The sequence below is a fragment of the Scyliorhinus torazame genome, chromosome 30, assembly GCF_047496885.1.
Source record: "Scyliorhinus torazame isolate Kashiwa2021f chromosome 30, sScyTor2.1, whole genome shotgun sequence".
In the NCBI taxonomy this organism is placed as follows: domain Eukaryota; kingdom Metazoa; phylum Chordata; class Chondrichthyes; order Carcharhiniformes; family Scyliorhinidae; genus Scyliorhinus; species Scyliorhinus torazame.
In genome coordinates, this window is record NC_092736.1 from 6,649,836 (window position 1) to 6,674,246 (window position 24,411).

A 24,411-nucleotide genomic window follows, 5' to 3' on the forward strand; every position below is an offset into this window, starting at 1 on the left:
AAGGGTGGTGGTTGATGGGAAATGTTCAGACTGGAGTCCAGTTACTAGTGGTGTACCACAAGGATCTGTTTTGGGGCCACTGCTGTTTGTCATTTTTATAAATGACCTGGGGGTGGGCGTAGAAGGATGGGTGAGTAAATTTGCAGATGACACTAAAGTCGGTGGAGTTGTGGACAGTGCGGAAGGATGTTACAGAGGGACTTAGAAAAGCTGCGGAGCTGGGCTGAGAGGTGGCAAATGGAGTTTAATGCAGAAAAGTGTGAGGTGATTCATTTTGGAAGGAATAACAGGAAGACAGAGTACTGGGCTAATGGTAAGATTCTTGGCAGTGTGGATGAGCAGAGAAATCTCGGTGTCCATGTACATAGATCCCTGAAAGTTGCCACCCAGGTTGAGAGGGTTGTTAAGAAGGCGTACGGTGTGTTAGCTTTTATTGGTAGAGGGATTAAGTTTCAGAGCCATGAGGTCATGTTGCAGCTGTACAAAACTCTGGTGCGGCCGCATTTGGAGTATTGCGTGCAATTCTGGTCGCCGCATTATAGGAAGGATGTGGAAGCATTGGAAGGGGTGCAGAGGAGATTTACCAGAATGTTGCCTGGTATGGAGGGAAGGTCTTATGAGGGAAGGCTGAGGGACTTGAGGCTGTTTTCGTTAGAGAGAAGAAGGTTAAGAGGTGACTTAATTGAGGCATACAAGATGATCAGAGGATTGGATAGGGTGGACAGTGAGAGCCTTCTTCCTCGGATGGTGATGTCTGGCACGAGGGGACATAGCTTTAAACTGAGGGGAGATAGATATAGGACAGATGTCAGAGGTAGGTTCTTTACTCAGAGTAGTAAGGGCGTGGAATGCCCTGCCTGCAACAGTAGTGGACTCGCCAACACTAAGGGCATTCAAATGGTCATTGGATAGACATATGGACGATAAGGGAATAGTGTAGATGGGCTTTAGAGTGGTTTCACAGGTCGGCGCAACATCGAGGGCCGAAGGGCCTGTACTGTGCTGTAATGTTCTTTGTTAGACATGGCCTTGTGCTATTGATCTTTAGGAAGCTTTGACAACTGCATTGACAGGAGCACAGTGGAACCTGTGCTTATATAAATGGACCTGTATGGGTATGGTAGCTTTGTAAATAGCAGTTCTCATTGGTGTGGGATAATTTTTTAAAAATATATATTTTTTAAATTCAATTTTAGCAAATTTTCAACAACCTACCCCCCCCCCCCTTACAGAAAAAAGAAAAGCATAACACACACAGATCAACATCATACACTTGCATCACGAATTCCCCCAATGTACAACCCCCCCCCCCATGAAACAATAATAAACACATACCCGAAACCCCCCCCCCCCGGGTTGCTGCTGACCACCTCCTAACGCTCCGCTAGAAAGTCTAGGAACGGTTGCCATCGCCTGAAGAACCCTTGCACAGACTCTCGCAAGGCAAACTTTACCCCCTCCAATTTAATGAACCCTGCCATGTCGCTGATCCAGGCTTCTACGCTTGGGGGCCTCGCATCCTTCCACTGGAGCAGAATCCTCCGCCGGGCTACCAGGGACGCAAAGGCCAGAATGGTGTGGGATAATTATGCAGATTCTCCGTCAGAATTTTGTGTAGTCCGTGTAAAATTTATCAGCCTTAAATACTTCAGCTAAACAGTGCCTTTAAACCTTGAAAACTATCATTAATCTGTAAACCAGGCCCTGTGTGGTAAATTGTGACCTGGTGATTGATGACAATCCAAAAAGATCCGGTAGGAGAGTCGCTCCTTAAATATCACCGGACTGGAGGAATGAGTGGTGATCCTTTCAGCAATTGTGAACCATTCACACTTTCACTTCGCACTGTGCATGCTGTCAGGACTCAGATGACACAAAAACAGAAAATGCCGGACAATCTCAGCAGGTCTGACAGCATCTTTGGAGCGAGAAGGGAGCCTAACGTTTTGAGTCTGGATGACTCTTTGTCAAAGCTGGCGAGAACTGGAAATAGAACGAGACGAAGATCGAAATGAAACCGGTTACAAGGGCAGTTTTGAGATGGGGTGAGTCGGCGTTGCTGGAGAGAGATATCGAGTATGTACACATGGCAGCGCTTGGCACTGAGCGTGGATTTCTGGATGAATGAAATGAAAATGAAAACCGCTTATTGTCACAAGTAGGCTTCAAATGAAGCTACTGTGAAAAGCCCCTAGTCGCCACATTCCGGCGCCTGTTCGGGGAGGCTGGTACGGGAATTGAACCGTGCTGCTGGCCTGCCTTGGTCTGCTTTCAAAGCCAGCGATTTAGCCCAGTGTGCTAAACCTGCACAGCAGTCCGAGGAACGTTTTGAATGTCCTGGAGATACCTGTAATCCTGGCTGGATTCGAAACATGAGGGGTGGAACTTTAAGGCAAAGCAACCTGTAAGCAGCCTGTGTCTTTAAATCATACAGAAAGACACAGAAGGCTGTGCTTTTTTAGATCCCCCCCCCCCTCCAAAACCCATACAGGGCGCCCCCGGCCCGATCGCCGCTGCGTGAAAAATGGCACCTTGACAGTGTCAACCTGGTATCCTGGTAGTGACCCTGCCAGCTGGCAATGCCACCTAGGCACCTTGCCAGTGTCAGGCTGGTACCTAGGTGGCACTGCCATTGCCTGGTCCCCGTTTGTGGAAACAAGTACTGAACGAGGCTTGCCCGAGGTCTCCGAGGCGAAGGCGATAGATCCCAACACCTTGGGAAACTACTAACTGTCTCGCTCTAATATGCAGATTTGGCAAAACGTGGGCGGGATTCACATCGCAACATCTCACGAGATCGCGTTATATCTCGCAAGGGGTTGCGAGTTGGGTCGATCCCGGGAGCAGGGTCTCCCGGTCTCTATCGGCCGTAGCGTGCTGCCTTTCATGCGCAACGGCCAATCGATCATGCCCTGCAGCTTGGATGGAGGGTTCTAATTAAATCTTTACAAAAAGATTTAAGTAAACCTTCTCTATAAGGCCTCTGTGGGGGCTGACTCTCTCTCCAGTAAATCTGGGTGTCATGCTCTCTCGACTGCAAAGGCTTGAAGTCAAACCACGAGCTGAAAGCAAGGTTTGATGTGGGTAAAGTGTTTATGCTGAAAGGTATAGACCTGAATGTGCATCTCGAGCTGAAGGCCCAGTTTAATGAGATATAAAGCATCTCCAGAAAGTCTGCTGCCAATAAGCACAAAATTCTCAAAGCTGAATGAATGACTCTGCAGAGGAGACCATTACCAGTTGTAAAGCAGAGACTTTATTCAGCCAGCGTGCTGCGAGGAAAAGGTGCTAAAGAATCAACATTGGAAGCAAAGACTATTTTTTGACCTTCAACCGTATTATTTTTACCTCTTCTTCCCCCCCCCCCCCCCCTGTCTTTGTCTGTCTTGTGTGTATGGGTAGAGGGTGGGACAGTAAAAAAAGGGGTAGTAGGTTAGCTTGCTTGTTGTTGAGTTGCATTTACTGCATATTTCATCATTATCCTTGCTATAAATAAACAGTAATTGCAATTCAACTTACAAACCTGGTGACTGTAATTATCGGGCAGCTATGGGCCAAAGACTTTGGGAATTTTTATCAGAATTATTGGTTAATTTATTTGTGCTGTGACTCCGGGGCTTGTGGGCCTGGAATTGACCGTACACTAGCCCAGTGTGGTGTCACATGCTGTAAAGGTGTAAATCCGTTTGACCAATTGTGACAATTGTAGGCTTGCAGGGTTTTTGTTTCTTTCAAAGTTGAGAAAAATATTGTTTCTTTTCAAAGTGAAACCCGCCAATATTATACCATTGTTTCTCAATTCTTAATGTGCGGGAAAGGAATACATTTGCATTTACCAGAGCAACTTGGTGCCTCCCCCAACCAATTTGTTTTTAAGTCAACCACTGTTATATAGATAAGCTTTTTCCCACAGCGAGTGGTTAGGGTATGGAATGCACGGCCTGGAAGTGTGTTGGAGGCAGATTCAATTGATGCTTTTGTGAGAGTACTGGATGATTACTTGAATAAAAACAATGTGCAGGGGTACGGGGACAGTCCAGGTAATGGCACTAAGACATGATGCTCATTTGGTGCAGACATGATGGGCCTCCTTCTGCGCCTTGACAATTCTGTGATGTGATAACTGCTCCTCACACTCGGCAAATGAGTATATGATTAAACAGTGATGTTGACTGGAACGTCAGGGAACTCCTTGCGTTTCTTTGTGTATTGCTATGGGCCCTATTATGTCCATTTGAGCAGGAAACAGGGACTCTGTTTAATGCTTCATCTATAGTACAGGATTCTCTGATAGTTCAGTGCTGGAGTGAGTTTTGAACCCGTGACCTTCTGATTCCAGGGGAAGCAGGCGGAGTTTGCTGTGTGCAACTTAGAAGCTGTGATTCCTAAATTACATCCGTGCCGACATGTCAAAAGTACTTCATGATTGTTGAATACTTCAGGACAACCTGAGATTGTGAAACGTGCTAAAGAACTAAACCAGGGGGAAAAAAGGGGGAAAACCTACTGTACAGCCAGCAACAACATAGTACAGCCTCTAATATTATGCTGGGTATAGTACAGCCTCTAATATTATGCTGGGTATATCTATGTACAAGCGGTATCAGAATGCATCGTTCTAGATGGTTGCCAAATAAAAATGGAACATATCTCGGCCTGTTTGACTCATTTTGGCTCATTGTGGAATTGATTTCTCTCGTCAGAATTTCTTTCGCAGCTGGTTTCACCAGTGGCTTAGTTCATTCAGTTGCTGTCTAGAACAGAGATGCAGACTCAGAATTTCCCAGGTTTTCAGTCCCTGATACTATTACAGTTTGGCAAATAGGTTGCCGAGATATTTTGCTTATATATAAATGTAGAGTACCCAATCATTTTTTCCAATTAAGGGGCAATTTATCGTGACCAATCCACCTACCCTGCACATCTTTTGGGTTGTGGGGGCTGTCATAATATACACCAGTATATCATGGTGCAGACACACACACACACACACTGATGGACATGCAGTGGGACCAATCAGCATACACACCACCGCAGCCAATCACCAGTGAGAGCACATGCACTATAAAGACAGGGGACAGGAGAATTCCCGCCCATTCTAGTAGCAGCTAGCTAGGAGCACAGAGCTCACAGCCTGCAACATAGACATTCACCATGCGCTGAGTGCATCACCTGGTTAGGACTAGGCAAGGGTCAACAGTTAAAGCTGGTATTGCATTTACCCACAGTTCAAGTATGTTAATATAGTTAACCTTATAATAAAATAGAGTTGCACCACTTCCAGTGTTGGTGACCTGTTTGTGATCCAGAACACCCAACACATCAGGGGCGATACCCACGCAAACATGGGGAGAGTGCGCAAACTCCACATGAACAGTGACCCAGAGCCCGGATCGAACCTGGGACCTCGGCCAGCCAGCCTTTTTTCTGTGGTTATCCAGTAACTAGCTGAAAAGTGGACGTGTATATTCGTCTGACTCGTGAGAGCAAGGTTAGGATTGGCTGTAATCATTCTACGTGGTCAGATATCCTTATTATTATCTTTATTATTGTCACAAGTAGGCTTACATTAACACTGCAATGAAGTTACTGTGAAAATCCCCTAGTTGCCACATTACGGCACCTGTTCGGGTACACAGAGGGAGAATTCAAAATGTCCAATTCACCTAACAGTACGTCTTTCGGGACTTGTGGGCGGAAACCGGAGCACCCGGAGGAAACCCACGCAGACACGGGGAGAACGTGCAGACTCCGCACAGACAGTGACCCAAGCCGGGAATCAATCCCGGGACCCTGGCGCTGCGAAGCAACAGTGCTAACCACTGTGCTACCATGCCGCCCGTTTGGACAAGATACTAGAAAATTCTTCGAGCTATGCCGCTATGCTTCAGGACTGGGGAGGGAAAATAAATGGGTTTGGGATTCTAAACGTTTGTAAAGAATGTACGTGTTGAAATTAATGGGTTATATAAAAGAGAATTAAAGATTTGTATTTCCGCAACACCTTTCGCAACCACAGGACGTCCTGAAGCACTGAACAATCATAAAATACTTCTGCCGTGTCGTCACTGTTGCAATTTAGGAAACGCAGCAGCCAAATTACACACAGCAAGATCCCACCAATTGTGAAAATGAGCAGATAATCTGGTTATAGCTGTTGAGATTTTTAAAGAAATATGTTAAATTTGAAAGTCTTAACGTGATTTTTGTCTCTTTCCCTCCCTCCCTCTCCCTCTCTCTCTCTCTCTCTCTCTCTCTCTCATCCAGCCCCCCGAGCGCCAAATCCTGGTGGGGATTTGCGCGATGGCGAAAAAATCTAAATCAAAACCAATGACACAAATCCTAGAGCGTCTGTGTAAATTTGAGTACATCAGTGTGGTGATATTTAATGAGGATGTCATTCTGAATGAGCCTGTGGAGAACTGGCCAATGTGTGACTGTCTGACCTCTTTCCATTCCAAAGGTGAGAAATAGCAAGAATGGGAATTGGTGATAATGATAATAAAAATTGCCTGGTTTACTGGAGTTAACTGGTGCCAGTGATAGAGTCATAGAATTTACAGCACAGAAGGAGGCCATTCGGCCCATCAAGTCTGCACCGGCCCTTGGAAAGAACACCCCACCCAAGCCCATACCTCCACCCTATCCCCGTAACTCTACCCCACCATTTTTGGACACGAAGGGCAATTTAGCATGGTCAATCCACCTAACCCGCACATCTTTGGACTTGTGGGAGGAAACTGAAGCACCCGGAGGAAACCCACACAGACACGGGGAGAACGTGCAGACTCCACACAGACTGACCCAAGCCAGGATTTGAACCGGGGCCCCTGGAGCTTTGAAGCAACTGTGCTAACCACTCTGCTACCGCGCTGCCCACGGTACAAAGTACTTTACAGCCAATGATTGCCAAAGCCTTCTGAAAATCCTACCAATTGAGCCAAAATGACTGTACAAATGAGATGCTTATATTCCTGTTTATGGAGTGGACGGAAACCTATGTAAATATGTTTTGCTGGTCTGATTGGGATTAGGGTAGATTAAATCTTTTATGTAAGTAAAAGTTGTGTTAATAGGTGATAGTGGCAAATGAATTAAAAGGTCCAGATTTTGAGCTGGTGTCAATTTTTCCTTTCTTTCTCCAAGGTTTTCCTCTGGATAAGGCAGTGGCTTATGCTAAACTCCGGAATCCTGTTCTCATCAATGACCTAAATATGCAGTATTATATCCAAGACCGGTACGTGTCGAGTTAAAGCTAAGGATTCATCCATTTATATCACATGAGATCCATGAGCATCTATTTTGTATTCAATTGTTTTCAGTCAGTTTATGTCATCACAGTAGATTTGATTCTGAGAATTTAAATTTGCTTTAGTTCTGTGTTACATTAGCCTCTAAAAGCTTTCAGTCTTCATTAAACAAGCCAAGATCGACACTAATATACTCATATAATAAGACATATCTTTATATCATCTGCAAACTCCGTTCCTGCTCCCAGATTGCTAATGTATATCGTGAATACTTGTGGTCCCAACACTGATCCCTGCGGAACATCGCTTAGTCACCGGCTGCCATCCTGAAAAAGACCCCGTTATCCACACTCTCTGCTTTCTGCCAGTCAGCCAATCCTATATCCATGCCAGTACCTTGCCCCTAATATCATGCGTTCTTATCTTATTTAGCAGCCCCATCTTGTCAAAGGCCTTCTGGAAATCCAAATAGATCACATCCACTGGCTCTCCTTTGCCTAACTTCCTTACCACCTCCTCAAAGAATTCCAACAGATTTTGTCAGGCATGACCTCCCCTTGACGAAGCCGTGCCGACTCAGCCCAGCACTTCCGAGTACTCCGCAATCTCAATAATGGACTCTCGAATCTTACCAACGTCCCAAATTCCTGAGGCTAGAAAAGATAAAATTTGAAATAAGAGGGTCAGAGGGGAGGGTATGGGAAATGGGGAGGAGGCCCACTCATTGGAGGGAGGGATCACAGACCTCCCTCACACGGGGAGAAACCGGGGTAGCGAATGGACCCACCCGCCCTCGAAAACTGAAGCTGGGGGGGAGGGGAGGGGTGGGGGGGGGGGGGGGGAAGGTTAAAGCTGAGGGCAACCCCTGCTGCCAGACAAGAACCCCGACCAACCATGGAATACCAAATGTATAGATGTAAATATTAAGTAGCATTGGAATCCCAGTCACAGTTACGGTGACAGCGAGGGGCTCTAATCTTGTTGATCCTATTGTTGGTTATTATTACTTTTGTTGCATTGTCTGTTACATGCAAAACTCAGTTTCCTCTTCCGTTTCCCCCCCATATCTATAACTCAAAACACCAATAAAAATATTTTTCAAAAAAAATGTGACCGAAGTTAGGCTAACCGGCCTATAATTTCCCATCTTCTGCCTCCCTCCCTTAAACATTAGCCAATTTCCAGTCCCCCGGGACTCTCTCTGACTCCAGTGATTCCTGAAAGATCATCACCAATACCTCTGCTATCTCCTTCAGAACCCTGGGGTGTAGTCCATCTGGCCCGGGTGATTTATCCACTTTCAGACCTTTCAGTTTCCCCAATGAGGATCCTCAGTGATGACCACTACACTCTCCTCTGCCCCCTGGCTCTCAAGTTCTGGTATGCCACTGGTATCTTCCACTGTGAAGACTGATGCAAACCACCTGTTCAGTTCCTCTGCTATTTCTTTGTTCCCCATTACTACTTCTCCAGCCTCTTTTTCCAGTGGTCCAGTGCCCGTTCTTGCCCCTCTCTTACCTTTTATATATTGAATAACCTCTTGCAATCTTCTTTTATATTAGGCGCTAGCTTACACTCATATTTCATCTTCTATCCCCTTTTTGCGTTTTTAGTTGTCCTCTGTTTTTAAAGGCTTCCCAATCCTCTGGCTTCCCACTAATCCTCACCACATTTGTATGCTTTTCTTTTGCTTTTCTGCTGTCCCTGACTTCCCTTGTCCGCCATGGTTGCCTCGTCCTCCCCTTAGCATGTTTCCTCCTCCTTGGGATGAATTTCTGTTGTGCCTCCTAAATAAACCCCCAAAGCTCCTACTATTTCTGTTCCACCCTTTTCCCTGCTAGACTCCCCTTCCAATCAACTCTGGCCAGCTCATCCCATAAATCTTTGTAGTTACCCTTATTTAATTGTAATACTGTTACATCTTATTGCAGCTTCTCCCTCTCAAACTGCAGGGTAAATTCTAACATATCGTGGTCACTGCCCCCTAAAGGTTCCTTCACCTTCAGTTCCCTAATCAACTCTGCCTCATTACACACCACCAAATCCAGAATTGCCTGTTCCTTAGTGGGCTCTATAGCAAGCTGCACATTAGACATTCCACAAATTCCTTTTCTTGGTGTCCACTACCAACCTGATTTTCCCAATCCAACTGCATATTGAAGTCTCCAATGATTATTGCAATATTGCCTTTCTTATCTGCCTTTTCTATCTCCTGATTTATTTCCTGCCCCACATCCTGACGACTGCTAGGGGGCCTGTACATGTCCCCCGTCAGTGTCTTTTTTCCTTTGTTGAGAAGAGTTGAGAAATCGCACAGATTCTGCACCTTCCGACCCTATACCGCATCTTGCTATTGATTTAATTAATTTCTTACTAACAAGGCAACCCTGCCTTCTCTGAGCATCTGCCTGTCCTTTCGATAGGACACATATATTCTTGTATATTTAGATCCCAGTCCTGATCCCCTTGCAACTTTGTCTCTGTGTTGCCGACAACTCTTTAGCTTAAGGCCCTATCTAATGCTGTATGATGGCTTCCCATTCCCCATGCTCAACTGGTTCAACAGATTACAAGCACCGTATGATTAGCACTGAGCCAGACTGGATCCAGTTTTTGGCAATTTAAAAGAAAATTATTACACAATTACAAAATTTCAATTATTGTTTTCCAATTAAGGGGTAATTTAGCGCGGCCAATCCACCTAACCTGCACATCTTTGGGTTGTGGGGGTGAAGCCCACGCAGACACGGGGAGAATGTGCAAACTCCACACGGACAGTGACCCGGTGCCGGGATCGAACCCGGATCGTCTGTGCCGTGAGGCAGCAGTGCTAACCACTGCGCCGCCGTGCCGCCCAGGTTTTGGCAAATTTAATTGATTAGTCAGAACACATGGTTTCTCTCACTTTACTAGACAGGGTAGATGTAGAAAGGATGTTCCTGATGACGGGGGATTCTGGAACCAGGGGTCACGGTCTAAGGCTATGGGGTAAATCATTTAGGACTGAGGTGAGGGGAAATCTCTTCACCCAGAGAGTGATGCGCCTGTGGAATTCCCTACCATTGGAAGAAGCTGAGGCTAAATGATTGGAAGGTGTTAGATATAGCTCTTGGGGCAAAAAAGCGGGAGACGGTTACTGAGTTGGATGATCAGCTGTGATGGTCATGAATGTCGGAGCAGGCTCGAAGGGCCGAATGGCCCCTCCTGCTCCTTTTTTCTATGTGTTCTCAAACTGAAGAGGGGAATTATTGGCCACCATTCACCAACTTGACCACCACCATTGACTCTGCCTGAGATGAGTGAGCACAGCCCATCTGCTTGTAAAATGGTTGAATTTTGCTACGATAATCCTCATTATGCTGTGTAGACTGCCAGTGCTCACCATCCAGCCTCTCATCAGGAAAGCAGGGGAATAGTTTGCAGAGAAAACCCATGATGATCATCCTCTGGTTCCCCCAGGCTTTAGGGGCTAAATGGCCTACTTTTGTTCCTACATTGCCCACCTCCTCACACGCACGCTTTAATTATAGTGAGACAGAAAATGGCTTAAAGAGCCGTATCAATTTAATTTTGTTTTTCCTGAGGCTGTCCTGTTAAGCTCATTAATTACTATTGCTGGTACATCCTGTCAGAACCTGATGAAATTGGTCTGTGCTTTGAGCTGCAGTTGAATTCATGCATTAAATTGCAATGTGTCTTCGGCATTTATTACTAATATCTGAAAGTCTTAATGTAAGCAGAAAGTTGACAGTTAATTAAATTCCAGTAAGGAAAAACACAGATTTCATTGGGTGTTTTTGTTCAAGCTAAGCCCTCAAGACTTCTATGCGTGTAGATAGAAAACAAACCAATAAAATTCAGTAACCAAGATTGGCCAGAAATGCAGAAATGCTTCTATTTCGGAATCGGTGGGGCTTTACCTTCGGGGAGAACTCTAATGGTTGCTCAGTTATAGAATTTACAGTGCAGAAGGAGGCCATTCGGCCCATCGAGTCTACACCGGCTCTTGGATAGAGCATCCTACCCAAGCCCACACTTCCACCCTATCCCCACAACCCAGTAACCCCACCCAACATGCCAACGTGTTGGCATATGTTGACACATTTAGTTTATTTTTGACAAAAACTGGTCCACATTAAAGAGTAGAGATCATCAGCTGCAGATTTATTCACATCAGTACTTATTTTGGTCTGAACACTGAGACAAAAGGTGGTGCCGGTTTGGTAATCCCAGCATATGCTACATTGTTTGTGTAAAATGAGTGTCTCTCTCTTTTGATTTGCCCTTTCCCTTTCAGTGATTGGGACTTGTGCTGAGTTCTATGGCCCAGGAGGTTTCACATGTCAATCTAGAAGGTAACGGGGCAGCACAGTAGCATTGTGGATAGCACAATTGCTTCACAGCTCCAGGGTCCCAGGTTCGATTCCGGCTTGGGTCACTGTCTGTGCGGAGTCTGCACATCCTCCCCGTGTCTGCGTGGGTTTCCAGCGGGTGCTCTGGTTTCCTCCCACAGTCCAAAGATGTGCAGGTTAGGTGTGTTGGTCATGATAAATTGCCCTTCGTGTCCAAAATTGCCCTTCGTGTTGGGTGGGGTTACTGGGTTATGGGGATAGGGTGGAGGTGTTGACCTTGGGTAGGGTGCTCCTTCCAAGAGCCGGTGCAGACTCGATGGGCCGAATGGCCTCCTTCTGCACTGTAAATTCTATGTAACAGTCGGCAGGCCGTGCACTGTCCAGAGCAGTAAAGCGGAGCCTAACCCTGTCCTCACCTGACACCCACATATATGTGTATTTTTCATCGGGTTGATGAATAACAACCAGAAGTGGAGACCTGGCATTAGCCCAACTTGTTTCTTTAGCCTCGATGCTGGAGCCACCTTTTGATTGTTCGGACCACTGTTCCCTGCTGAGATCAGCAGTCAAGCTAGGATCTACCTGGATTGTTCAGCCCACTGCCCCCTGCTGTGATCAGCAGTCAAACTGGGATCCACCTGGACTTTGATGCTCCAATTCCAGGCTGGCAATGCACTTCACAATGCAGCCTTTGGAGTTAAGAAAATCTTTCATTGGCATTCTTATTTCGGTTTCCTGAATGCTTCAGAACCAAACCCCATTCTCCAGTTGCTGAAGAAACAAATCACTTTCCCAAACTAATTTGAACCCTCTTATGAAAGTCTGAACATCAATGTAAAAAGTTATAAATCTTGTGTCCCTGCACATTAAACCTATCACTCTAATTCCATCTCCCCACCAGTTGCGATACATAACTGTAGACCACCCTGAACAGATTATCTTTCACCCTTCAACCCCATTTCACCTAAAACCCTAATGCCCAATTCTAACTTGCTCCAAATCTTTCACTTCAAGTTCAAATCGAGCCCACCGCCTTCACTCCCCTCGTACAGCACCGTACAAGGTTATAACTTCTAAAATATTAATACACTTGAGATGGTGGATATTTCCTTGGAGGATTTAATAAAGAATGCAATTTACAAACCAAGTAATTTATCTTGAAAAGTTGATCTTTGAGAAAATGTGCAGATATATTTTTTACATTTCGCAAAAATCCGTCTACAATTAATTTTAAGATTTGTAATTTTGTAGCAGCCCTGTTTCAGACCTCTTCCGTTTCCGCGCAGGTGGCAAGTTCTAGTTACAAGTGTTGCCTTAAAACGAGAAGCATCAAAAACAAAACACATTGAAAGTACACAGTGGTTCACTTCCCATCGAGATGATGAGACAGGGTAGCAATACAGCTGTAACTTTTATCAGAACTGCAGGAGGTGCAGTTCATATCAACAAATTCAAAAATAAGCTGCATAATGTTTCAGGAATCCAAGTGACTTGAGGACATGAGAAATGAGGTGGCATTTTGTCTCTTTCAAACATTTGAGATTCTCAAAGCAATCTGCTGATCCTATATGCTCCAGTGAAAAGACGCACTCCTCTTTGTTTCACATATTGACGAAACAGTTTGACACTTCCTACCTTTTTTATTTCGAGTTATTTTTAAGCCATGAGTTTTGCTATCCATCTTGTCTTGTTTAAATTACCAGTAGTGCTTTGAAGTACTGACATATGGTAATATTGAGATATAAAGTCTTATAAGACACCCACACTAATCTTTCTGGATTGAAATGCTAGAATTAGTTCCTATATTTTCTTTTTACTCCTTGCAGGAGGGAAGTCTATCGAATTTTGCAGCAAGAGGGGATAGATCTTCCCCGCTATGCAGTGTTGAATCGGGACCCAGACCGGCCTGACGGTTCGTGTTACTGTTTCTGCAGTCACATTTTTGCACAACGAAATTAGGGGCTAAGATTTATCATTTGTTCTTGTAGCTCTGGACGCAGGCTCTTTTCACAAAGGTTCATTTGGCCTGGGTTACCTTTTCCCTTTCTTTGAAAGGATTATTTTGTGTAGAATGTTTTTAACATTTGACTTCTCCGAAACATTTTCTGTATTTATATGGGAGCAAATCTTAACTGAGTTGTGGCTTTTAAAACTATTTGTATTTAAATGTTTGCTGCAAAAGTTGATCGATTTTGTGTGAATAGAAAATTCCAATAACCAGTGCTTTAAGAAAAGATTCACAACTGCATAAAAGCAGAAAATGCTGAATATACTCAGCAGGTCTGGCAGCATCTGTGGAGAAAGAAACGGAGTTAACATTTTGAGTCAAATATGACTCTTTAAAACGCGTTGGGTTACTTGCAACCTCCATTAAGGTTACTTTAAATGCCTTTTATAGAATTGATTTACTGTGGGGCAGCCCAGTGGCACAGTGGTTAGCACTGCTGCCTCACGGCGCCGATGTCCCATGTTCGATCCCGGCTCTGGGTCACTGTCCATGTGGAGTTTGCACATTCTCCCCGTGTCTGCGTGGGTCTCACCCCACAACCCAAAGATGTGCAGGGTAGGTGGATTGGACACGCTAAATTGCCCCTTAATTAGAAAAAATGAATTGGGCACTCTGAATTTTTAAAAAATTGATTTACTGTGCTTGTTGCAATGAAGAATTAATTTTTTAACACGGTTTTTCCACCATCTAATAAATCCTATTGGGAATTTCAGCATCTAGAAAGCGGTGTGAATGTTGAACTCCCTACCACCGGAACAATTAAGGCAAATAGCCGAGGCACTTTTAATGGGAAGCTAGATAAGCAGATGTGGGGCGAAAGAAGCAGAAGGAGATGCTGATCAGGTTAGACGAAGAGGGTTGGGAGGAGGCTCTTGTGGAACATTTCCACCACATAGACCGTTTGGGTCACATTACCCTTGTCCATGCTGCACGTTGTATGTAATTTGTTGTCTGTCTCTGTTCCATGTAGTTTGAGATCAAGAAGGATTACACGATTTAATTTTAGAGGTTCCCTGATTTTTCTTTTTTCTTTTTGTTGTCATAATTTTTGTTGTTCACCTGTTGAAGGAGCAGCGCTCCGAAAGCTAGTGATTCGAAACAAACCTGTTGGACTTTAACCTGCTGCTGTCAGACTTCTTACTATAATTTTTGTTGTGCTAAAGTACAGTGAGGATGGACAATATTGAAATGAGGACTTAAGGTGGGTAAAGGCACCGCCTGGTGGAATACTAAACCATCCGGCTGGCCTCTTCCTGCCAGTTTTGTATAAGAATTGATTAAAAGCTGCAATTCCTCACGGATGAAGTTCATGTCCCCGAGTCAGGCATTTTCCTGTTTCTCCATTTGCAGAGTGTAGTCTGGTGGAAGGTGACGATCACGTGGAAGTAAACGGAGAAATCTTCCAGAAACCCTTTGTCGAGAAACCTGTGAGTGCAGAAGACCATAACGTGTATATTTACTACCCTGTGTCGGCAGGGGGAGGGAGCCAGAGGTTGTTCCGTAAGGTACTATGATATACAACACTGCATCATATAATCATACTTCACTGAAGGAGGCTGTGTCTGATCTGGCTCTTTGAGAGAGCAATCCAATTAGTCCCGCAATCGTGTTCTTTTTCCAAGGCCGTGCAAATTTCTCCTTTTCAACAATACATCCAATTACCTTTTGAAAGTTCCCGCTGATTCTGCTTTTACTACCCCTTATGAACGGTCCATTCCAAATCATAACAATTCATTGTGTCCAGAAACAAAACAGACAAGCTAAGTAATTTAAAACTCCTCCCAACCATTTCGCTTTGAAACCTGGGGCAGTTGCACCGTGTGCCGCTCGGTGTGCCGCTCGGTGTGCCGCTCGGCGTGCCAGTGCAGTTCAGAGGGTAACATCCTTGACCCTGAGACGAAAGGCCGTGGGCTGGATTCTCCATTCCTGCGGCTAAGTGCCGGCTCGAACGGAGAGTCCGCGGGAGATTTATGCGAAAAGAATCGACGCGAACCCCTCACCGATTCCGGTACCGTTGAGAGGCTAGCACCGGCGGCGACCAAAATCCCCGCCTCCCGCGCCGAAAACAGTCGGAGAGTGGCTGGGTCCCGGGCCGTGCGCATACACGGCTGACGACCTGCAGCGTTCATGCCGTACAACATGGTGCCAGCTGTGCGTGGCCCCAACCCGCCATCCCACAGCCCACCCCCTGGCCACCCCCCAGCCCTCGCGGAAGCCCCCCCCCGGCCAGCGGCACAGATCCCGGCCGAGTTTGGCGGCGCTGGACAAACCGCGGTCGGACCACCATGAGTGGGACGACCGATGAGGCCCAAAGGCACTGCGACTGTGCGCGGCGCGCGTCACGATGACGCTGGTTTGGAGAGGGCGGGGACTCGCAAGCCAGCCCCGATTTCCGGCATCGGAATCAGTTCTCCGCCCGATCGCCGATTACGATTTTGGCGCGGACAGTGGAGAATCCTGCCTGTTGTGTTCAAGCCCACTCCAAAGACCTGAGTGCACAATTCAGGCTGACACTCCAGTGGAGCAGCCAGGTGAATCAGAGTGCTGTTCTATAGGTGAGACTAACTGTTCGATGTTAAAGCATTTGTAATGGGAGCATGACACAGTTGGCATTCTGGGAATACTGACAATTACTAATTTTTTAAAAATTGTATTATTTAAGGGAGGAATGTTGACCAAGTATATATTTTGAGCTAGGACTTGACGAGAACCATTTCAGATTAAATGTGATCAGATCGCTACCAATTCTTTCCCCAGAGTGACCCCAGCCTTTCTGATTGCCTTTTCTGGCAAGTTTATCATTTTATGTTGGTGAATCTTTATAGCAATAGTTGGGCCTCAAATGGGAGTATTTCGCTCAATTCTGGACAATGCATTTTAAGAAGGTCATGAAAGCTTTAGAGAGAGGGAAGAAAATGCTTACGAGAGCGGTCCCGGGGTGAGGGGCTTCAGCTATGTGGGTAAGCTAGGGTCGTTCTCCTTGGAGGTGAGATGATTGGGAAGAGATTTGATAGAAGTCTTCAACAAAGGGCCCTAGACAGAGTGCAGAAGGAAGTCTGTTTCCATTGGCGAAAGGTTGGAGAACCAGAATGCACCAATTTCAGGTGATTGGCAAAGGAAAACAACAGTGGGATGAAGAACATTTTTCATACGCATGTTTAGGATCTGGGTTGCACTGCCTGCAAGTGTGGTGGAGGCATTGCGCATTTCAAAAGGGAATCGGATAAACAGCTGAAGAGAGAAAATATAGGGATAGGGTAGAGGGATGGGTCTAGCTGAGTTGTTCTCGGAGAGCTGGCCTGGCTTTGGTGGTCTGAAAAGTCTCCTTCAGTGCTGCAGCCATTTTATAATTCTATTATTCAAGTTTCAGCAAGACCTTTTCAGAAGAATTCAAAATGTTGGCCACCTTTCTGTGACTTTGTTGAAATAAAATGGCCTGTCAATGATTAGAGCAGGTTCTTTGAATTTACAGTGCAGAAGGCAGCCGGTTGGCCCATCGCGTCTACACCAGCCCCTGAAAGAGCACCCAACCTAAGCCCACACCTCCACCCTAACCCCGTAACCCAGCAGCCCATCTAACGTCTAGACACTACGGGGCAATTTAGCGTGGTCAATTCACCTAACCTGCACGTCTTTGGACTGTGGGAGGAAACCGGAGCACCCGGAGGAAACCCACGCACACACGGGGAGGACGTGCAGACTCCGCACAGACAGTGACCCAAGCCGGGAATCGAACCCGGGACCCTGGAGCTGTGAAGCAACCGTGCTGCTGTGCCGTCCCTAAGTAATTTATTAATATTAATAGGCTGAGCTGTAATTATGAGAAACCGATGTTCTTTAGATGAAAATAAAATTGATAAGTCCTTTAAATCTGAAATAAAAGCTAGATACTAGAATACTAGATGAGGTAGGTTTGGCAAACTAAACCCCTGAACTCATTTGGGTGCGTTGTTGCAGAATGCTGACTCTCCCACCTCCAGCAAGCTGTCTTCGCCAGGATCTTTTCAGCTGCTGATATTGTCTGGTAACTGCTCTATATTTCTCTTCACAATCCTCTGGTTTTTCTGTATCTGAAAGTCTCGTTCCACGTGTTGTCAACTTTTTTTTTCTCTGCTGAGCACCTTTTTATCTCTGTAGAAATCAACATGAGAACAGCTCTGAAACACGGATATGCAAGTCTCCAAGTACTTTTTGTTTTGTGCATCAGTAGATCAGATTAGACTGTGTTACATTACGTGGCTTCACACTGTGACTTATTTACTCTTTAAGATTGGAAGCCGGAGCAGCGTGTATTCCCCTGAAAGCACAGTGCGTAAAACTGGGTCTTATATCTACGAAGAGTTCATGCCAACAGATGGAACAGATGTAAAGGTGCCACTCACACTTTTGTAACCTGCTGTATATTGTTTGTTTCATGTTTCTCTGGGGAAATGAATGTCCATGGGAGTGCCTTTTATTGAAAGCACATACCTGCTTGGTAATGAGGAGATTGATTTGTTTACAGTAGTTGGTATTATCAGATATGTAACTCGGACAGAACCTTGCCATATAAAGGTGACCTTATTGCTAAGCGCTCTAATGGCATCACTTGTAGGCAGTGCCCTGTAGTCGCTCCATTGAAAACAGCGAGTGCTGTGACCTTGAACAAGCCAATCTGTGCCACCCCGGGAACTGGGAAACCATGGTCACTGATTTGGGGAGGGAAGGAACGCACTTCACCTCCCTCGGGGACAGATGTGAACAATGGGCAGCTTAGACATGACTGTGGCGCGATGAAGCTCCCGGATAAATAAAATGCAACATAACACGTAACGGAACCTTCTGTGTACAGTTTCTGTTTGAAAATATATTTGGCGTTAAATGCAAAACACTAATCGGCAGCTTAGTTTTCGTGCAGAATTGCATGTTCAGGCATCGTAGGGTTGCATACTTCAGAATTGGGATATGTTGATGGCATTGGCTACAAGATGCGGGCCTGTAGTTGCGTCTAGTCTCCTAGGCCACCTGATCATATCTATACATGTTATCATGTCGGTCATTGTTCTTTGTACCAGGAGAGGGTAGTGGTGCATTATGTTTCCTCATTAGTGGAGAAATCCGTGACCAGAATAACCTGCTGCCTGGCTGATGATGAGCAGACCAGGGTCTAGAGAACATAAATAAGTTTTTATGCCAAGCAGGGCAAGCCAGAAGTCAGCTTTGAACTGTGATGCTCTTCTTTCTTCAGGTATATACGGTTGGGCCTGACTATGCTCACGCAGAGGCCCGCAAATCGCCAGCTTTAGATGGAAAAGTGGAACGAGACAGTGAAGGGAAAGAGATTCGCTACCCTGTGATGTTAACGGCCATGGAAAAACTAGTTGCTCGGAAAGTCTGCATAGCTTTTAAGGTTCGTCAGAAGTCCAGGAAAAAGAAGGAGCAAGCAATCAGCGATCCAAAAATGCACGCTGCAGTATTTAGACTGTTTAAATAGAACAAACCGCAGTGATGTTTTAAAACAATTCTTGTTGCGTTAACAAAATTTCAAGATTATCGACATGTCAGTGTGCGGTTGTACATTTTCCTCTTCTGGCCATATTACCCTGTCCTTTGAACTGTCATTCCGAATAGGGCGGCACGGTAGCACAGTGGGTAGCACTGTTGCTTCACAGCGCCAGGGTCCCAGGTTCGATTCCCGGATTGGGTCACCGTCTGTGCGGAGTCTGCACATTTCCCCCCCGTGTCTGCGTGGGTTTCCTCCGGGTGCTCCGGTTTCCTCCCACAAGTCCCGAAAGAGGTGCTTGTTAAGTAAATTGGACATTCTGAATTCTCCCTCTGTGTACCCGAACAGGAGCCGGAATGTGGCGACTAGGGGATTTTCACAGTAACTTCATTGCAGTGTCAATGTAAACAAAGATTATTATTATTATTAAAGTGCCAATATTGCCACTTTTCTCTGGGCTTTCAAACGCTTCGTAAGAATCCTTCAACCGTGGTGTTGCACCCTTTGCCCCCCACACACGCCCCCCCGGGCCCATCCTTCCTGTTTGTTGACCGGAGGTCTTCCTTTCCTTTCTAAGTGGGAAACATGCAAGTTTTCCTTGGTTCTGCCCAGGCTCTTTTGCAAAACATCAGCCAGGTTCCTACTCCTGGTCTCTATCCAGTCAGCCCTGTGGATACCATAAGTGTGCAGGTCACAGATGAGATCCCATCCGGAAGTTTAATAGCCAGCTGCCCTCATTTCGAGGCAATGTGGAACCATAAACCACAGCAAGACACTTTAACAGCTTTGGGAGAGTGGGGGGGGGGAGAAGAAAAGAGATCATTTAAAAAAAGAAAGCTTTCCTCGGATTTGTTAAGAATTTCCAGACTCTCGGTCGGCACTGTGGTGCAATGGTTAGCACTGCTGCCTCACGGCGTCGAGGACCCGAGTTCGATCCCCGCCTCGGGTCACTGTGGAATTTGCACATTCTCCCCGTGTCTGTGTAGGTCTCACCCCCACAACCCAAAATGATGCACAGGCTAGGTGGATTGGCCACGTCAAATTGCCCCTAAATTGAAAAAAAAAAGAATTGGGTACTCTAAATTTGGAAAAAAAAAATTAAAAAAGAATTTCCTTTCTCAGTATTGGGAATTAATTTTTGCCAGATTTCTATTGAATGTAGGCTGCATTGATTTGTGTTCTGTGTACTCTTTGTTTTACTTAGCAAACAGTTTGTGGCTTTGATCTGCTGCGTGCTAATGGGCACTCGTATGTTTGTGATGTCAATGGATTCAGCTTTGTGAAAAACTCCATGAAATACTACGATGACTGTGCGAAAATCCTAGGGTAAGCATTAGATGAGGTGAGCAGCACTCAGCATCGAAAACCATGGGCGGGATTCTCGGTCCGTCGGCTGCATTTACTGGAGTGGCGTGCCCCTGCCGGCAGCGGGATTCTCCGTTCCCGCAGCCGGCCAATGGGGTTTCCCATTGTGGCCACATCACGCCCTCGGGAAACCCTCGGGCGTGGGTGCGGTGCCGGCGGAGCGGAGGATACCGCCGATGGAGAATATCGCTGCATGCTCTTAAAATGTGGAAGTGTAACACTTGTGCTGAAAGGAACAATCAACTGCAGCGAGAAGTTGTGGAGCTGAGTGGGAGCCATGGCTCAAACAGGTGGGGTAGGGCCCAGAAGTTGGATTAAGTATCAGGTCTGAAATGGGCCAGAACCCAGCAAGTGGTTGCCCTGGACTGGGCTCAGCAGTGTGATAAAGTAGGCCACAGCCTGCAAGAGAGTTGTTAATTTTACATCTGGAAAAAAAAACTAAATCTGAGATAGATAGATTTTTGTGAAGCAAAGATATTAAGGGATATGGGCCAACGTATGGAATTAGTCACAGATGCCATATCACTGTATAGAAGAAATAGGATTGAATTTAGTTTGTCTTTCTTTGCAGTAATATAATTATGCGGGAGCTCGCTCCTCAGTTGCAGATACCCTGGTCCATACCCACAGAAGCTGAAGATATTCCCATTGTTCCAACGACATCCGGCACTATGTAAGCTAAAACTCTCGAGATCAATAAATGTTATGCGGGAGACTTCTAATCATGAAAGCTGAGATCAGAGGCCTGTTTAAACTTCTACTTAAGTTGCTTGATTTCCAAGAATGATAGCAGGGATGAGTTAATTATACAAACAGCCCGCGGAAGCTGGGGCTTTTCACCTTAAAACAGAGACGGCTAAGGGGAGATTTAATAGAGGTATTCAAAATCATGAATGGTTTTGATTGTGATAGGAGAACAGATTTTGAATTGATGGGTAAGAGAATCAGAGGTCACAAGTTTTTACATGACAATTTGTTATGATCTGGATGCTCTTCTGGATCGGACAATGGAAGCCAATTCAATGGCGACTTTCAAAAGGAAACCTTTCAAAACCGGGGCGGCACGGTGGCACAGTGGTTAGCACTGTTTCTTCACAGCGCTCGGGACCCAGGTTCGATTCCCAGCTTGAGTGACTGTCTGTGCGGAGTCTGCACGTTCTCCCCCGTGTCTGCGTAGGTTTCCTCCGGGTGCTCCGGTTTCCTCCCACAGTCCAAAGGTGTGCGGGTTAGGTGGATTGGCCATGATAAATTGCCCCGTAGTGTCCTAAAAGTTAGGTGGGGGTTGCTGGGTTACGGGGATAGGGTGGAGGTGTGGGCAGGGTGCTCTTTCAGGGATCGATGTAGACTCATTAGTCCGAATGGCCTCCTGCACTGTAAATTCTATGATTCAATTATGAAATAATGCTATGGGGAAAAAAGCAGGGGAATAGGATTCATTGAATAGCTTCACCTAAGGGCGTGCATAGGCACCATGAGCTAAGCGGCCACTTTCTTTGCTGTATTGGTCTGTAATTCTAGGATATTACGATGCATTTTCATACCTAAAAATCTTTGACTTGTTTGATGGGCCTGTTTTCTGTGAAGCTTTTTGTTTGAATTTTGCTTTTTATGTTCGGATTAAAGTGCTCATTGTGCTGAATGTTACACAGGATGGAGCTGCGCTGTGTGATTGCAATCATTCGACACGGAGACCGAACTCCCAAGCAAAAGATGAAGATGGAGGTCATGCATCCAAAGTTAGTGAAAATCTGCTCTGATCGTCAAGGTTGTGAGGATTTGTTTGGGAGGAGGAGGGGGAATGGCAGCTCACTCGAAAGCAATCGTTAACTTATCTCTGCCTAGTTGGTGGTCCTCGAGGCAGGATTTCCAAGCTATGGCTTGGCGGAAGCATTCTTGTGTGCAAGTCAGAAGATCATGGGTGCGATTCTCTGCTCCCGCGCCGTTTCAGAGAATCGCCTAGGTCGCCAAATTTTCCCGCGACGCCGGTCCGACGCCCTCCCGTGATTCACGGAAGCGGCCAGATCGGCACAATCGCGTTTTGCGATACCCCAGCGATTCTCAGTGCCGGATGGGCCGAGAGGCCTGCCCAAAACGGCGGGTTCCCCCCGGCGCCGTCCACACCTGGTCGCTGCCGGCGGGAACGCTGGGGGACGGCCTGCGGGGGGGGGGGGGGATCCTGCACCAGGGGAGGCCTCAAATGGAGTCTGGCCCGCAATCGGTGCCCACCGATCGTCGGGCCGGCCTCTCTGAAGGAGGACCTCCTTTCTTCCGCAGCCCTGCAAGATCCGTCGGACATCTTCTTGCGGGGCGGACTCGGAGAGGACGGCAACCACGCATGCGCGGGTGACGCCAGTTATGCGGCGCCGGCCGTGTCATGTATGCGGCGCTGCCTTTACGTGGCGCCAAGGCCTGGCGCGCGTAAATGACGCGGCGCCGCACCTAGTCCATTTTCGGGCCCTGAATTGGTCGGGATACGGGCCGTTTTCGCCGTCGTGTACCTCGACGGCGTTCACGACGGCGCAAACACTCTGTCTCCATTTCAGAGAATCCCGCCCCATGTGTTCAAGGACCACTCTGGAGATTTGAGCGCTTCAACCAGACTGACACTTCCATTATAATACTTGGGGAGTGCTGCACTGTCAAAGGTGCCTTTTTTCAGATGAGGTGTTACATTGAGGCCCCATCTACTCACTGTGGTGGTCGTAAAAGATTCCCTGCGCAGTAATTCGAAAACATATTCCCTTGTGTCATGATCAACATTTATCCCTCGACCATCATCACCACAACAGGTTATCTGGGACCTCTGACTGCTGCTTGTGGGATCTTTCTGTGCGCATATTGAATGCTTTGTTTCTTACGTCACAACACTTAAAAAATACTTCATTGGCTTTAAAGAGCTTTGGAACGTCTGGTGGTTGGGAAGGGCACCTTATAAATACAAATTATTTCTCTCTCTCTCTATATTTCTCAGCTTTGACAAAGGATCATCTGGACTCGAAATGTTTGCTCTTTTCTCTCCCTGCAGATGCTGCCAGACCTGAGATTTTCCAGCAATATCTCCTCTTTTTATTTCTCTCTGCATTCTTTCATTTTCTGTCAGTTCATTGACAGCACTTTGATGCTCCATGCAACAGTTAATATTCCAGATGCCACAGTGTTCAACAGGATATTGCTGCCATTAAATTTGATGTTACTTTTTTATTCATTCAGGGGATGTGGGCATCGTTGGCTGGGCCCAGCATTTATTGCCCATCCCTAATTGCCCCTGAGAAGGTGGTGGTGAGCTGCCTCCTTGAACCGCTACAGTCCATGTGATGTAGGTACACCCACAGTGCTGTTAGGGAGGGAGTTCCAGGATTCTGCCCCAGCGACAGTGAAGGAACGGCGATATATTTCCAAGTCAGGGTGGTGAGTGACTTGGAGGGGAACCTCCAGGTGGTGGGGTTCCCAGGTATCTGCTGCTCTTGTCCTTCTAGATGGAAGTGGTCGAGGGTTTGGAAGGTGCTGTCTTGGGTGCCTTCGTGAGATGCTGCATGGCATCTTGTAGATGGTCCACACGGGTGCCACTGTGTGTCGGTGATGGAGGGAGTGAATGTTTGTGAACGGGGTGCCAATCAAGCGGGCTGCTTTGTCCTGGATGGTGTGGAGCTTCTTGAGTGTTGTTGGAGCTGCGCTCATCCAGGCAAGTGGAGAGTATCCCATCACACTCCTGACTTGTGCCTTAGATGGTGGACAGGCTTTGGGGGGGGTCAGGAGGTGGGTTACTCACAACAGGATTGCTTGCTGTTGACTGTCACATTCCCATTGTGTATCTAAATGTTGCACGTTACCTCCACCTTAATGTGGTGACTTCTTGACTGGATTCAGACGCACTAGTTGCTGATTTGCCCAGCTTCCCTTTTAAGCTTGATACACGTCAGTATCATTGGTTAAACTGGCTTACAGGCACAGGCT

General features: G+C 46.4%; 1 protein-coding gene across 7 annotated transcripts in view; it reads left to right on the forward strand.

Moving 5' to 3' along the window:
- Nucleotides 1-24,411, forward strand: part of ppip5k1a (diphosphoinositol pentakisphosphate kinase 1a) — a 162,509-nt gene that overhangs the window by 28,779 nt on the left and 109,319 nt on the right. For 5 of the 7 annotated variants that reach the window (XM_072492738.1, XM_072492739.1, XM_072492740.1 and 2 more), the window contains exons 3-11: nt 6,268-6,463; nt 7,147-7,237; nt 13,429-13,514; nt 14,961-15,115; nt 17,880-17,981; nt 18,838-18,999; nt 20,297-20,418; nt 21,029-21,130; nt 22,107-22,193. In XM_072492738.1, coding sequence (XP_072348839.1) covers nt 6,268-6,463; nt 7,147-7,237; nt 13,429-13,514; nt 14,961-15,115; nt 17,880-17,981; nt 18,838-18,999; nt 20,297-20,418; nt 21,029-21,130; nt 22,107-22,193 — 1,103 coding nt within the window. The remainder of the gene's footprint in view (nt 1-6,267; nt 6,464-7,146; nt 7,238-13,428; nt 13,515-14,960; nt 15,116-17,879; nt 17,982-18,837; nt 19,000-20,296; nt 20,419-21,028; nt 21,131-22,106; nt 22,194-24,411) is intronic. The other 2 variants (XM_072492743.1, XM_072492744.1) reach the window with 2 other exon arrangements.